The 15,666-nt window shown below is 44.1% G+C and overlaps 1 protein-coding gene across 1 annotated transcript in view; it reads right to left on the bottom strand.

Annotated features, from left to right (window-relative positions):
• Positions 1 to 722: 722 nt before the first annotated feature.
• Positions 723 to 15,666, bottom strand: part of DCC (DCC netrin 1 receptor) — a 1,145,836-nt gene continuing 1,130,892 nt past the window's right edge. The window contains exons 32-33 of the mRNA XM_084829640.1: positions 6,172 to 6,314; positions 723 to 812 (exon numbers count right to left, since the gene is read on the bottom strand). Coding sequence (XP_084685766.1) covers positions 723 to 812; positions 6,172 to 6,314 — 233 coding nt within the window. The remainder of the gene's footprint in view (positions 813 to 6,171; positions 6,315 to 15,666) is intronic.

The raw sequence follows: 15,666 nt of genomic DNA, 5'->3' as shown, positions 1-15,666 counted from the left end.
TGGTGGAGGGGATGTATGACCGCCAGCAGAAGTGAAGGCACCAGGGTGAGTCCATCACATGCTCAGTGGAGCTGTAGGCTTGGCTTTTAATGGGCATCAGCATTTGGGCGAGTGACCTCTTGAGTTCACCTTTACAAGTTCCCCAATTACTAATGTTGGTAGCATCCCCAGTGATGATCTATATGGAAGGACAGACCCCCTGAGAAATTTGGGTAGTCTCTATGAAAAAGGTTTGGCTTCCCTCCCAACTTGTTCTCAGGAATTTTGCCTGAAGAAGATCCCCCCAATTCACTTTGAATTTCAGTTTAGACAAAAACAACAACAACAAAAATGGGTGGGACCTCTCATGCGGAGAGGTGCCAACATAGGACATTAATAGCCACAGGTTGCCAACAGCAGGATAATGTGTGGAGCAGGCCTTATGTATGACATCACCCTGTGCAGTACTAAAGTCAGCAGAAGAAAATCAACCACCGAGAGGCACTGGCTGTTATGCAGACATCTTGTTGCTTGCTTCTGGGAGCTGCTCAAGTCTTCCATCACTATTCCAGACTGCTCCTTGATCAATATGAACACATGGAGATGGTGAGATCCCTCCTTCGAACTGAGTTTCAATGATGCATTGGTTATGGCAGATGTGAACTTTGGGTGGTGGTATGTGTAAAACGCTGGTATGCTGCAATGTTCCCGGGTCACTCCATCCTTCTATCCATTCAAAGCTTTCAGAAGGCTGAGCCTGTGATGGCATTCAGCTGCTTCATTAGCCCCTCCAAACTAGCCATCTGTTCACTCAAATCATCCTGTTCGTATACCTGTGGAGAAAGTGATCAATGATTTTATTTTATTCATTTACGCTTGTGCCTGATTCTGTCTAAGAGGACTGGGTGGGTAACAATGAAGACTGGTTGCCAGCTGTTTGGTTTCGGTGGTTTGCCCGAATTGGGAGGGGCAGTTTGAGGCAAACACCTGAAATGAAAGGACAAGAGAGGGAAGGGGGACTTACAATTGGGGTGTATGTGTGTGTGGGGGGTGCTTCTTACCTTTTCTTTTTAAAAACAGTTTTTCAAGCCAGCCCAGTGGTTTTGGTGACACAGTAGCACCAATGGAGCTCTGGTCACCACCATTCTTCTTTCCCAGTGTGCCTCTGGGAAGGATGCAAGCAGGGGAAGGAAGAAATTGTGGAGTGGGCAAAATTGAGGGTGTAAAAAAATGCTAAAAAAAAGAAGATAAGTCCCCCCCACCCCACAGAACTGTAAGTTCTCTGCCTTCAAAGCTGTTTGTCAAATCTCAACTCCCCAAACAGAATTGAAAGGTGTGCCTCCAACTCACCACCTGCAAATGGGGTAGCAAACTGGGGGTGGCCATTTTGGCTGTCCCCTAAAACTCAACCACAAGTTACCAAATAAACAAAACAAAAATCAAAAATCAAATAGGGAGTGCCTCTCCAAATAGAACTCTTCCTAGCTAGCAGGTCCTGCAGAGGAGACACACCTAACAGTTCCATCTATGCCTGGCATCTGTAATCCTGATGATTTATCCATTCCTGATTGGATTCATGGTGTGTTAATTATACTTTTCCTTGTTTGTTATATAAAATGCAGAACTTCAAAAAAAAAAAGTTTAAAGGCTGAAAAAAACAACAACATCTGACACAGAGCAGGACCTTTTCGATAGTGGCCCCTACAGTGTGGAGCTCACTGCCAAGAAAGGTCCATCTGAACCCAAGACTCATGTCTTTGAAAGGTGATGCAGGATTTAGTTAAAGCAAGTTTTAATCATGTTACTTATGGTTAAAAAGTGACTGTAAGGATTGTGTATATCTTTTTAGAATTTATCCTTTTCCCCAAATATTTTGTTTGGAAGTGATACTGGACTTTTTGAAGAAGGGGGGATGCCCATCCATCCATCCATCCCCACAAAGGAAACAGCCTAAGGACACTTAATGAGTTTGTGGCTAAAGTGAGACTGCTACCACAGACTTTCTAGTTCACAGCTCAAACTATTACCCAATAAGCTACACCATTGCCCAAAAGTAAGAAGGAAGATAGTTAAACTTCATTTTGTTTGAGAGAATCCACTGTTGCTTCTCATTAGAGTATCTAAAGTTTTGGAGCAAGGGTGTGCCAACTGAGACTTCTCTTGGGTGTTGCTTAAGTCTGCCCTTTCCCAGATTTAAAGCCCCAGTGAATGCTCAAACTTTCCCCCCTGGCCCAAGCTGATCTTTTCCCTTCTCTTTGTGTCTTCCTAGTTTTAAATTAAAAGTGGCCTTTAAACAGATGTTTAAAATGTGATTAGACTGAATCTGTAGATAAAGTGTAAAGAGCGACAATTGGGAGAGGTTGATGAGAATGTTCTATAAATAGTGTGCCTTTATTTATGTGGGTTTGAACAGGGAAATGCATTATTTGAAAGGAGTTGGGGGGTAAGGTAATCTCGAGTGTTAAAAATGCAATGCCTTTTGGATGCCCATAGAGGTTGAGTGGTACTGAGAGCCTGAACTTTGACCCCCTGAGGAGCCCTGTTGGCTCCTCTCCCATTATCTCCGCTAAGTGCTCCCACTCCTGTTGAGCTTGAACAGTGACCCACTTGGGAAAATAATGTGTCCAGCTGTTACAAAATAAGATATTTAGAGCTGAAATGTTCTGCACTCAACAGCTCCTTATACTAGTCATTTTCACCAAAGCGGTTGTTTTCATTTCTTCTCTCCCTTCCCAATTACTGGACGCTGGTCTGCCTTATCTTCTCCACACAGCACAGCCCATCAAGGCTTGGAAACCATTCAGAGGCAAAGAAGGGCCTGCAATAATCCCAGGGCTGCTCTGGGATGGCATTGTGCAATAATGGATTTTGCCCAGCCGTGAGCCACCTATTGTGCTTCCTGCTCATTTCAATTACGATTTGTTTCAGTCGCTACTATTACTAGCAGGAGAGGGCCTCTAAATCAAGGCACTTGCAATACGCTTGTGGAGCAAATGCTCCAATGGCAGCCAGAAAGGGAAATTAAACAGCAAAGAAACCCCAACCCCAAAAGCTGAACCGGAAAGATTCCTTGTTTTGGCACATAAGGATAAGAAGGGACACACACACACACACACACACACACACATGCCTCAAGCCATGCTCTAAATGCAGGGACAAAGGTATGAGAATGGTTTACCAGATCAGCCCCATTCAGTCTTATGAACTCACCATGTGAGCAGGAACTGCTCTCTCTTGTTTCAAGTATGTCACTGTATTCTAACTCCCTGCATTGCTGCTAGGTTTCATTCTGGCTTTTACTCCATTTTATATTGTAGTTTTATACTTTACATTTTTATACTTTATTTATTTATTAATTTATTAAAACATTTCTGTTCCTGCCCTATATCGTTAAGATCTCAGGGCAGCATACAGATAAAATCCATTTAAACGGTATAAAACAATAAATAATTTTAACACCTAAAAACATATTAAACTATTAAATAAGCTAATACCAATTAAAATCTAAAACAGTTAAAACAATGTGCTAGGGAATGCATTTAGCCCTCAAAGGCTTTGGTAAAAAGCCATGTTTTTACCTGGTGCCAAAACGAGACCAATGTCTGTGCCAGTCGGGCCTCCAAGGGGAGGGCATTCCACAACCGGGGTGCCACAGCAGAGAAGGCCCTCTCCCATGTCCCACCATACTGTATGTCATGTACTGGTGGGATGCAGAGGAGGGCCCTTCCAACAGATCTCAGTTCTTGGGCAGGCATATATAGGGAGAATCCCTCAAATGTATCTTATACTGTATTTTAGGGTTTTAAGGTAAAAGAGAGCTTCGGCTATTGGGCAGTACAGAAATGTAATCAATCAGTCCTTCAAATCATATCAAATAAACTGGGCCACATTGAGTAGCCCCACCCCCTGACATCACATCATAATGAAGCTCCTCCCACAGGCATCTACATGTACAGTGCAGACATGTGCAGTGAGGAGGACTTCATGCATACAGCTATACATGTTGTAGGCTTCCACCCAAATGGGAACCCTGCATGATCAGAATTGCTTGGACCCCTACGTAGGTACAACTATACATGTAAAGGCCTCCATGCTGCAACTGTACATGCATATGTGTGAACGCCTATTGGAGGAGCTTTGCTATGAAGTGATGTCAGGGGGCGGGGCTACTCTGCATGATCCCATTCCTGCTCATGTGGTGAGTTTCACCACTGTTCATCATGACTGAATAGGGCTATGGATGGCCCCTAATGCATGGAGCTAATAGCTACCAGGAATCCGCAGGGCTAATGTGAATACCCCTTACTTAGTGGAGGCCGGTGGCTCCAATTTCAGTGGGGCTGTGAATCCATTCCTGGTTTCAGTCTGGACCAGCTAGAGCTCTAAAGGAGCTATCCATGGTGCTGAACCCTATCACCAAACTAGGCTCAGCACCTTGGATAGCTCCTTTGGCATTCTGGCGGACTCTGGCCGAAACCAGGAATGGATTTACAGCCTTGCCAAAATCAGAGCCACCAGCCTCCACTGCTCTTCTTGAATAGGGTAGTGTTACAGTAAGTGGATTTTCAATGACACAGCCTCCCTTCGGGCCTAACTCTTCTCCTCCTTTATCCCCAATAACATGTAGGAGGAGAACAAAACAAGTGACCTAACACCATCACACTCCGAGTTCCTCTATTCCTGCTCCACTTCATGGGTTGGTGCTTGCAGGAGTGGAACATCTTGGGACATCTTGTCATATGTGTTGTTTTACTGAATATGACTAATGATGGACAAACTATCCTCGGCTCTGTGCAGAACTGGGTCAGCAATACATCTCTGTGGTGTGGACGTTAACACAGACAGCCAACAGACATGGCTCTTACAAGCCCTCATGGTGTCAAAGAGACTCATAAGCCAAGGTTAGATGGATAAATATCTGCCACCCATCATTCAATGGACTGAGGACCATAGCTGTCTCTCCATATTTGAATGTATATCCCAGCCTTCTCCAACATGGTGAGATCCAGATGTGTTGGACTACAAATCCCAGCATGCCCCAGCCAGTCCAACACATCTGGAAGGCACCAGGTTTGGGAAGGCTGGTATATCCTATCATCATCAACTCCTCTTGGACACTTACTTTGACACCTGGATTGCATATACGAATGTCGATACCTAAATATTTCTTATCCTTGCTGCATCATTGTGAAATGATACCATTTTCCATTCCATTCAGTTGTTAACAATTTTTTTAAAAAATAATTGGGTCAGCAATAGCAAGCGTTATTGGAACAACACTAAAAATAAAAAAATAAAAAAATATTTCTCTTCCCCAAGAGTTCTAAATGGTCTCATGAAGCCTGGGACACAATTTTCTATCACCTTATCATTTTTTTTAACAGCCTCACACCATTTTAATCTACCTTTTGTCCATTTCATAAACACTAAGTTTGGACAAAGCAGTGATAATGACTTTAAAGGGCAATTTTTAAGGCTCTAGGGAACTGTGGGGAAACTGAAGAAATCTTTGGAGGTCTTAGGAAAAAGGAGCTGTGTTATCCTTGAGCTTGTCTGTCTAAATTGGTAATGGCAACCAGGTAATGGAAACTGTAATATCACTACTTATTACTGGAGGAGGAGGAGAAATCAGAAATGGGACTTCTGTTTTCAGTGATAGCCCTGCTTCTCCAGTAATTTATGCCTTTGGCAACTTCATTTGTTCATGTGCATCCAACTGGCATGGAACTAAGAATAGAGGAGATATTAATTCTCAAATTCTCGCTACCTGAACTCGTACATGAACTGGATCTGGACTTTTCCAAAGTTTGCAATCAAAGTTTGCACATCAAAAAATGCATACAAAAAAATCATATAGAACAGGAACATGTGCACAAAACACATGTATATTATAGAGAAGTACACAGAAGAATGCTTTATCTTAGGGAAAATTGCCCACAAAAATGCATATAATTTCAATGATTTGTACAAAATGCACATAAAATGTGTACATTTTGAGAAATGCAGACAACAATGCATACTAATTTTCATGAGGACTTTAAAAAATCACAGACTGATGTGGAAATGGGATAGAATGAGCCCCACTTTGAAAAAAAAAAGAAAATGAGCAGAACTGAATTTGATAGTTTTGTCCACCCTGACATGATACCAAAGATGCAGCATCCTCAAATCAGCTTCTCGACTTATTCTTACATTAGCAGGATCCTCTGTTTGTTTGTGACCCTCTTCTGAGGCTTCTGGGGCTGTTGGCACTGAGACAGGAAGCAGAGGGGATCTTGCTTTTCCAGCCAGTCCAAGTGATGCTGTCTTAACCTGAGCCTTGGGAAGGTTGGATGCTGAAATAAGAATGGGCAAATTAGCATGTTAATCATACACAGAAGAAGGCAGAAGCAACATGAGAATAAACATGGGGTTTCAATGAGCTATACCTTATTCATTTATTCACTTATATTAGTCCCACCTTAAATGTTGAGCACAGGTGTTTGTTTTTTTAAAAAATGTAATGAAAAGAGAATATCAAACCCAGAGAGCATAAAATCCAAATAGGATCTTAGAATAACACTCAGATGAGTACGGCAGCCTTAAGCATACTTACCTGGAAGGAAGTTCCACTGAAATCAGTCACACCCATTTCCAATTAAACTTAAGAACCTAAGAGGAGCCATGCTAGATCATCTAGTCCAGCATTCTAGTCCAGCATTTTGTTCACACAGTGGCCAACCACAGACCACAGGAAACCCCAGGAAGGACCTGTGTGCAACAGCACCCTCCCATGCTTGTTCCCCTTGTTTCCTGACAACTTTTTCCCGACAACTGGTGTACATAGGCATACTGCCTCCAATATGGGAGGTAGCATATAGCCATCAGGACTAATAGCCATTGATAGCCTTTTCATAGAATTACAGAATCATACAACAGTAGGGTTGGAAGGGGCCTATAAGACCATTGAGTCCAACCCCCTGCTCAATGCAGGAATCCAAGTCAAAGCATCCCTGACAGATTGCTGTCCAGCCTCGTCATGAATTCCTCCAGTGTGGGAGAGCCCACTACCTCCCTGGGTCATTGGTTCCATTGTCGTATTGCTCTAACAGTCAGGAAGTTTTTCCTGATGTTCAGCCTGGTTTCCTGTCACTTGAGCCCATTCTTCCGTGTCCTTGTACTCTGGGATAATCAAGAAGAGATCCTGGCCTTCCTCTCAGTGACAACCTTTCAAGTACTTGAAGAGTGCTATCCTATCTCCCCTCAGTCTTCTCTTCTCAATGCTAAACATGCCTAGTTCTTCCAAACTCTCCTCACAGGGCTTTGTTTCCAGTCCCCTGATCATCTTCGTTGCCCTCCTCTGAGGCTCTGAACCCTCTCCAGCTTGTCGGCATCCTTCTTAAAGTGTGGTGCCCAGAACTGGACACAGTACTGCAGATGAGGCCTAACCAGTGCTGAGGAGAGGGGAACTAGTACTTCCCGGGATTTGGAAGTTATGCGTCTATTAATGCAGCCCAAAATAGCATTTGCCTTTTTTGCAGTCATATCACATTGTTGGCTCATATTTAGCTTGTGATCTACAACAATTCCATGATCCTTCTCGCTTGTAGTGTTGTTGAGCCAAGTATCCCCCATCTTGTAACTGTACATTTGGTTTCTTTTTCCTAGGTGCAGAACTTGGCATTTATCCCTATTAAATGTCATTCTGTTGTTTTCTGCCCAATGCTCCAGTCTATCAAGAGCACTTTGAATTTTGTTTCTGTCTTCCAAAGTATTAGCTATCCCACCCAATTTTGTGTCATCTGCAGATCTGATCAGCATTCCCTGTACCCTCTCCAAGTCATTAATAAAAATGTTGAAGAGCACTGGGGCCAGACTGAGCCCTACGGTACCCTGCTCATTACCTTTCCCCAGTTTGAGAAGGTCCCATTGGTAAGCACTCTTTGAGTCCGATTCTGTAGCCAACTGTGGATCCACTGGATCATTGTTTCATCTAGCCCACTTTGAGCTATTTTGCTCATCAGCATATCATGGGGCACTTTGGCAAAAGCTTTGCTGAAGTCGAGGTATATTATGTCCACAGTATTCCCACAGTCCACAAGGGAGGTGACCTGATCCAAAAATGAGTTCAGATTCGTCTGGCAGAATTTATTCTTGACAATCCATGTTGGCTTTGAGTAATCACTGCATTGTTTTCAAGGTGCTTCCAGATGGATTGCTTTATCATCTGCTCCAGAGTTTTCCCAGGCTGATGTCAGACTGACTGGTCTGTAGTTCCCAGGTTCCTCCTTTTTACCCTTTTTGAAGATAGGGACAGCATTAGCCCTCCTCCAGTCATCTGGCACTTCACCTGTCCTCCATGATTTCTCAAAGGTAGGTAATAGACAGTGGTTCTGAGACCTCTTCTGCCAGTTCCTTTATTACTTTGAATGAATTCAAGGATGCAGTTTATCTGGCCCTGGTGATTTGAACTCATTCAGAGTAATTAGGTGTTCCTTGATCATATGCCTATCGATCTCAAGCTGCAATCCTGCGCCTTCAGCCTGTACTTTGCCTTTGCCAGGGTGTTCATAGACCTTCTTTTGGGAGAAGACTGAGCCAAAGTAGAAATTGAGCACTTCTGTCTTTTCTTTGTCATCTGCTGTCATTTTGCTATCCTCACTGAATAGCTGAACCACCATTTCTTTCCTCTATCTTTTACTATGCATGTATCTGAAGAAAGTCTTTTTGTTGCTTTTAGTATCCCTCACTAAACTCAGCTTGTTCTAAGCTTTAGATGTCCTGACACCGTCCCTGCAATTCTGTGCTACCTGCCTGTACTCTTCCTTTGCTTGGCCTTCTTTCCACTTCCTATATGTGTCCTTTTTTGTTTTCAGGTCATCTCTAAGCTTTTTGTGAAGCCACATTGGCTTCTTCTGTTGTCTTCCACCTTTTTTTCTTGTTGGAATTGTTTGTAATTAATTGTGCCTTGAGAATTTCCTTTTTAAAAAACTCCCACCCATTTTGGGCTCCTTTTCTTGTTAGTCGCTTGCCATGGGACCTTACTGATCATTGTTCTGAGTTTATTAAAATTGGCTTTCCTAAAATCCAGGGTACGCATTTGGCTACACTCAGCTTTTGCTTCCTTTAGAACCAAGAACTCAAGTATAACGTGGTCACTTTCCCCCAGAGTTCCTGTAACTGCTACTTTGTCCACTAAGTCATCTGTGTTGGTTAGGATCAAGTCAAGGATAGCTGATCCTCTAGTTCCTTCCTCTCCTTTCTGTTGTTGTTGTTCAGTCGTTCAGTCGTGTCCGACTCTTCGTGACCCCATGGACCATAGCACGCCAGGCCTTCCTGTCCTGCGCTCTCTCCCGGAGCGTGCTCACGTTCATATTCATTGCATCCATGATGCTATCTAGCCATCTCATCCTCTGCCGTCCCCTTCTCCTTTTGCCTTCAGTCTTTCCCAGCATCAGGGTCTTTTCCAGAGAGTTTTCTCTTCGCATTAGGTGGCCAAAATAATGGAGCTTCAGCTTCAGGATCTGTCCTTCCAATGAGCACTCAGGGTTGATTTCCTTTAGGATGGACTGATTTGACCTCCTTGCAGTCCAGGGGACTCGTAAGAGTCTTCTCCAGCACCACAGTTCGAAAGCATCAATTCTTCGGCGCTCAGCTTTCCTTATAGTCCAGCTCTCACAGCCATACATTACTACTGGGAAAACCATAGCTTTGATTAGACGGACCTTTGTCGGCAAGGTGATGTCTCTGCTTCTTACTATGCTGTCTAGGTTGGCCATAGCTTTCCTCCCAAGGAGCAAGCGTCTTTTAATTTCATGGCTACAGTCACCGTCTGCGGTGATCTTGGAGCCCAAGAAAGTAAAATCTGTCACTGCTTCCATTTCTTCCCCTTCTATATGCCAGGAAGTGATGGGGCCAGATGCCATGATCTTAGTTTTTTTAATGTTGAGTTTCAAACCAGCTTTTGCACTCTCCTCTTTCACCCTCAACAAGAGGCTCTTGAGATCCTCTTCGCTTTCTGCCATTAGGGTGGTATCGTCTGCATATCGGAGGTTGTTGATAATTCTCCCAGCAATCTTAATTCCGACCTCTGATTCATCCAACCCGGCATTTCTCATGATGTACTCTGCATATAAGTTAAATAAGCAGGGTGACAATATGCAGCCTTGTCGTACTCCTTTCCCAATTTTGAACCAATCGGTTGTTCCATGTCTGGTTCTTACTGTTGCTTCTTGACCCTCGTACAGGTTTCTCAGGAGACAGGTAAGGTGGTCTGGTACTCCCATCACTTTCAGAATTTGCCACAGTTTGTTGTGATCCACACAATCAAAGGCTTTAGCATAGTCAATGAAGCAGAAATAAACGTTTTTCTGGAATTCTCTTGCTTTCTCCATGATGCAGCGAATGTTGGCGATTTGATCTCTAGTTCCTCTGCCTCTTCGAAACCCAGCTTGTACTTCCGGTAGTTCTCGGTTCGCATACTGCTGAAGCCTAGCTTGTAGGATTTTGAGCATCACCTTGCTGGCATGTGAAATGAGCGCAATTGTGCGGTAGTTTGAACACACTTTGGTGTTGCCCTTCTTTGGAATTGGAATGTAAACTGACCTTTTCCAGGCTTGTGGCCACTGTTGAGTGTTCCAGATTTGTTGGCATATTGAATGCAGCACTTTAACAGCATCATCTTTTAGGATTTTAAATAGCTCGGCTGGAATACTGTCATCTCCGCTAGCTTTGTTGTTACTAATGCTACCTAAGGCCCACTTGACTTCACTCTCTAGGATGTCCGGCTCAAGGTCAGTGACCGCACTATCATGGCTATCAGGGACATTCAGATCTTTCTTGTATAGTTCTTCTGTGTATTCTTGCCACCTCTTCTTAATCTCATCTGCTTCTGTTAGGTCCCTGCCTTCTTTGTCCTTTATCATGCCCGTCTTTGCACAAAACTTTCCCTTGAGATCTCCAATTTTCTTGAAGACATCTCTAGTCTTTCCCATTCTGTTGTTTTCCTCGATTTCGTTGCATTGTTCATTTAAGAAGGCCTTCTTGTCTCTCCTTGCTATTCTCTGGAACTCTGCATTCAGTTTGGTATATCTTCCCCTTTCTCCCTTGCTTTTCGCTTCCCTTCCTTCCTCAGCTACTTGTAAAGCCTCATCAGACAGCCACTTTGCTTTCTTGCATTTCTTTTTCTTTGGGATGGATTTCATTGCTGCCTCCTGAACAATGTTACGGACCTCTGTCCATAGTTCCTCAGGCACTCTGTCTATCAGGTCTAATCCCTGAAATCTATTCCTCACCTCCACTGTATATTAATCAGGGATATGATTTAGGTCATACCTGAACGGTTTAGTGGTTTTCCCGACGTTCTTCAATTTAAGCCGAAATTTTGCAAGAAGCAGCTCATGATCTGAGCCACAGTCAGCTCCAGGTCTTGTTTTGACTGACTGTATAGAGCTTCTCCATCTTTGGCTGCAAAGGACATAATCAATCTGATTTCGATATTGGCCATCTGGTGACGTCCATGTGTAGAGTCGCCTCTTGTGCTGTTGGAAAAGAGTGTTTGCTATGATCAGCATGTTCTCTTGGCAAAACTGTATTAGCTTTTGTCCTGCTTCATTTTGTACACCAAGGCCATGCCTGCCTGTTATCCCGGTGATTTCTTGACTTCCTACTTTAGCATTCCAATCCCCTATGATGAAGAGGACATCTTTTTTTGGTGTTAGTTCTAGAAGGTGTTGTAGGTCTTCATAGAACTGATCAACCTCAGCTTCTTCGGCCTCAGTGGTTGGGGCATAGACTTGAATTACTGTGATGTTGAATGGTTTGCCTTGGATTCGTACTGAGATCATTCTATCATTTTTAAGATTGTACCCCAGTACTGCTTTTCCCACCCTTTTGTTGACTATGAGTGCTACTCCATTTCTTCTAAGGGATTCTTGCCCACAATAGTAGATATGATGGTCACCTGAATTAAATTCGCCCATGCCTGTCCATTTTAGTTCACTGATTCCCAAGATGTCGATGTTCAATCTTGCCATCTCATGTTTGACCACCTCCAGCTTACCTTGATTCATTGATCTGACATTCCAGGTTCCTAAACAATATTGTTCTTTACAGCATCGGATTTTCTTTTCACCACCAGACACATCCACAGCTGAGTGTCCTTTTGGGTTTGGCCCAGCCGCTTCACTCTTTCTGGCGCTACTTGGAAATACCCTCTGCTCTTCCCCAGTAGCATATTGGACACCTTCCGACCTGAGGGGCTCATCTTCCGGTGTCATATCTTTTAGCCTTGTGATACGTTCCATGGGGTTTTCTTGGCAAGAATACTGGAGTGGGTTGCCATTTCCTTCTCCAGTGGACCACATTTTGTCAGAACTCTCTGCCATGACCTGTCCGTCTTGGGTGGCCCTGCACGGCATAGCTTATGGCTTCACTGAGTTACGCAAGCCCCTTCGCCACAACAAGGCAGTGAGGAAGTTATTCGCCACACAAGTCAGTAATTTATAATTTCCTGGAGGGGCGATGTTTTGCAGAATTTGTTTCCCTACAAATATCGGGGAAATTGAAGTCCCCCATTACTACTACATCATGCTTCCTTGAAACATTGGCTATTTGCTTTTCAAAAGTTTCATCCTCTTCTTCTCCTTGATTGGGTGGCCAGTAATAGATTCTGACCACTATGTTCCTTTTATTCTTTGCTCCCTTTATTTTAACCCAGATGCTCTCGATGGGGCTACCAAGCTTGTCCTTGGTATTTCTTGTCCTTGTATTTCTGTGCAGAGATACGTATGTTTCACATATAGTCCAACGCCACCTCCCTTTCTGTTCCTCCTGTTCTTTTTGAACAAGTTGTATCCTTCAACTGCTGTATTCCAGTCATGAGAGTCATCTCACTAAGTCTCAGTTATGCCTATCAAGTCATAATTTCCCTCCTGTCTTAAGAGTTCAAGTTCATTCTGTTTGTTTCCCATACTCTGGGCATTAGTATATAGACATCGAAGACCATGTGCTTCATAGTCTCGCTTTCTTCCTACATGTTTGTGAAGATTATTATTGGGGACTATTAGATGTCATTTTCCTCTATGAATGTGTCCAATCCCCTTTTCAAGCCATCCAAGTTGATGGCCATCGCTACAGCTTGTGGTAGTGAATTCCACAGTTTAACTCTTTCTGCGCTTTGTGAAAAAGTACTTCCTTTCATTTGTCCTGACTCTTCCACCAGTCACTAGAGATGTACAAATCCCTTACCTGGCTCTGTTCCAGGGATCCGCAGTGGGGGGGGAGGTGATCCATCCCTCCCCCCCCCGGAATCCTCCCCGGCTGGCTCCATTCTGCAGCAAGTCCACGGAGCTGCCAGCCAGGGCCACCCGCAGCCAGACCTCCATCCGCTGCCGGGCTGTGGCTGCAAATGGCAGCTGCCGTAGTGGCCGCCATTTGCATCCCTGTGTTGCCATGATAGGTTACTTATATATTTACATAGCCTACCACGGCAAAGAGCAGGGATGCAAATGGTGTAGCGGTTGCCATTTGCGTCCCTGCTTTTTGCCGTGATAGGCTACGTAAATACTTACGTAGGCTATCACAGCTAACATAGCAAGGAAAATGGCGGCCGCAGACCGGGGCTGCCATTCGCACCCACAGACGAGGGCAGTGGATAGCTGACAAAAGGTAGGGTCCGTCCCGGGGAAGTTTCACAAGGTGGCAAGGGGGATTGTTCTGTTCTGCCATGGACTCTGGGAGGCTGGATTCTAAAGAATCTGGCCTCACTGGAGTCCATGGCGGAATTCTCTAACATCCTACCGATCACCTTCATGGGATGACACTAAATTCTAGTATTATCAGAGACACACACAGAGAGAGAATGTCTCCCTATCCATTTTCTCCACATAATGAATAATTTTGTACAGCTCTATCATGTCTCCCATTACTCACCTCTTTTCTAAGCTAAACAATAACAGACATAACCTTTCCTCATAGGGGAGTTGCTCCAGCCTCTTGATTGTTCTAGTTTCTATTTTCTGAACCTTTTCCAACTCTACAATATCCTTTCTTAAGTGTGGAGACCAGAAATGTACACACTATTGTAAGTGTGGTCCTATCATAGGTTTGTATAGTATGGTTTGGGCAGCTTTATTCTCAGTTTCTTTCCTAATTATGCCTAACATGGAATTTGCCTTTGTCACAGGCACAGCTGCTGCACACTGGGTTGACATTTTCATCAAGCTATCCACCACAACCCCAAGATCTCTTTCTTGGTCTAGCTCAGATCCCATCTCTGTATACTTGAAGTTGGGATTTTTTGCCCCAACCTGCATCACTTTACACTTTCTTAAATTTTGGGCATAATCCAGTCAACATTACATACTTTAAAAAGTTCTATTGATTTCAATGTAGGAGCTAACTATGTGTTCAAGTCTTTCCTACTGAAATCAATTGGACATGAACGTATTTAACTTTATCATGCCTGTCATTTGAAGGTGGGTGCCAAATACATTGATTCCCCCATATCCCTGGCATCTCTTTTAATTGCGAACCCTCTCTCAAACCAGTGCTTCACACATGCTCAGGTTCTGACTTCTGCAAGTCTCTGAGGGAGAGAATGATAGCTATGGGAAGGGCAATAGCAAAGGAGGTGCATAGATGGAATTCTTAAGATGGTGATCTCGACTGATAATAGAGATTGCGATGGGGCACCGGCAAGGCAGTCTCCTACAGTATGATTAGGGTTTGATTGGTCACAATTAGTAGGGCTGCTGTGCACGGACCCCCTGATCCAGTTTGGATGCTGCTCAGGATCATACAAAGCAACCCTGATCCACCTCAGACCGATTCAGACCCCTTCGAATCCAACTCAGTTCCTAATCTGAAGCACGATTCGAAAATCTGGATTGCGCGTTTTGGGTGTTTTCCCATTGACTTGCATTTCCATTGAATGCTATTTGCGTTGCCCTTATTTTCGCCGTAGTCGACGTAAATCTCTACGTAGACTAGACGTGCCAAAATAAGGAATGCAAATGGCGGCGCCCATGGGCCGCCGCCATTTACATACGTGCTTCCCCCCCCCCCAAAGTCACCCGTGATAGGCTATGTGACGATTTACGTAGCCTATCATGGCTGACTTTGGAAATCTAGCCATGATAGGCTACGTTAATTGTCACGTAGCCTATCACGGGTTTTTTTTCCCACTTTTTCTTTCATGGCTGGGGAGACGGGGCGCTTCTCCCTGGCCTGAATTTCGGCCGGGCGAGGCGGGATGCCTCCCCCCCTCTCCTGAACTTCGGGGGGAGAAGCAAAGCGCCTCCCCCCCACCGCAAAAAAAGCTGCGGGACAAGGTAAGTCCCTTTCGTACATCCCTAGTAGGAAGTCAAGAAATCACTGGGATAACAGGCAAGCATGGCCTTGGTGTACAAAATGAAGCAGGACAAAGGCTAATAGAGTTTTGCCAAGAGAACACGCTGATCACAGCAAACACGCTTTTCCAACAGCACAAGAGGCGACTCTACACATGGACATCACCAGATGGTCAATATCAAAATTAGATTGATTATGAACTTTGCAGCCAAAGATGGAGAAGCTCTATACAGTCAGTAAAAACAAGACCTGGAGCTGACTGTGGCTCAGATCATGAGCTTCTTGTTGCAAAATTTCGGCTTAAATTGAAGAATGTAGGGAAAACCACTAAACCATTCAGGTATGACCTAAATCATA

The sequence above is a fragment of the Heloderma suspectum genome, chromosome 2 (genome assembly GCF_057233095.1).
Source record: "Heloderma suspectum isolate Gila_16-S chromosome 2, 16-S_ref, whole genome shotgun sequence".
Taxonomy (NCBI): Eukaryota; Metazoa; Chordata; class Lepidosauria; order Squamata; family Helodermatidae; genus Heloderma; species Heloderma suspectum.
Note: the sequence above shows the minus strand (reverse complement) of the source record. Positions and strands in the feature narration are given on the sequence as shown.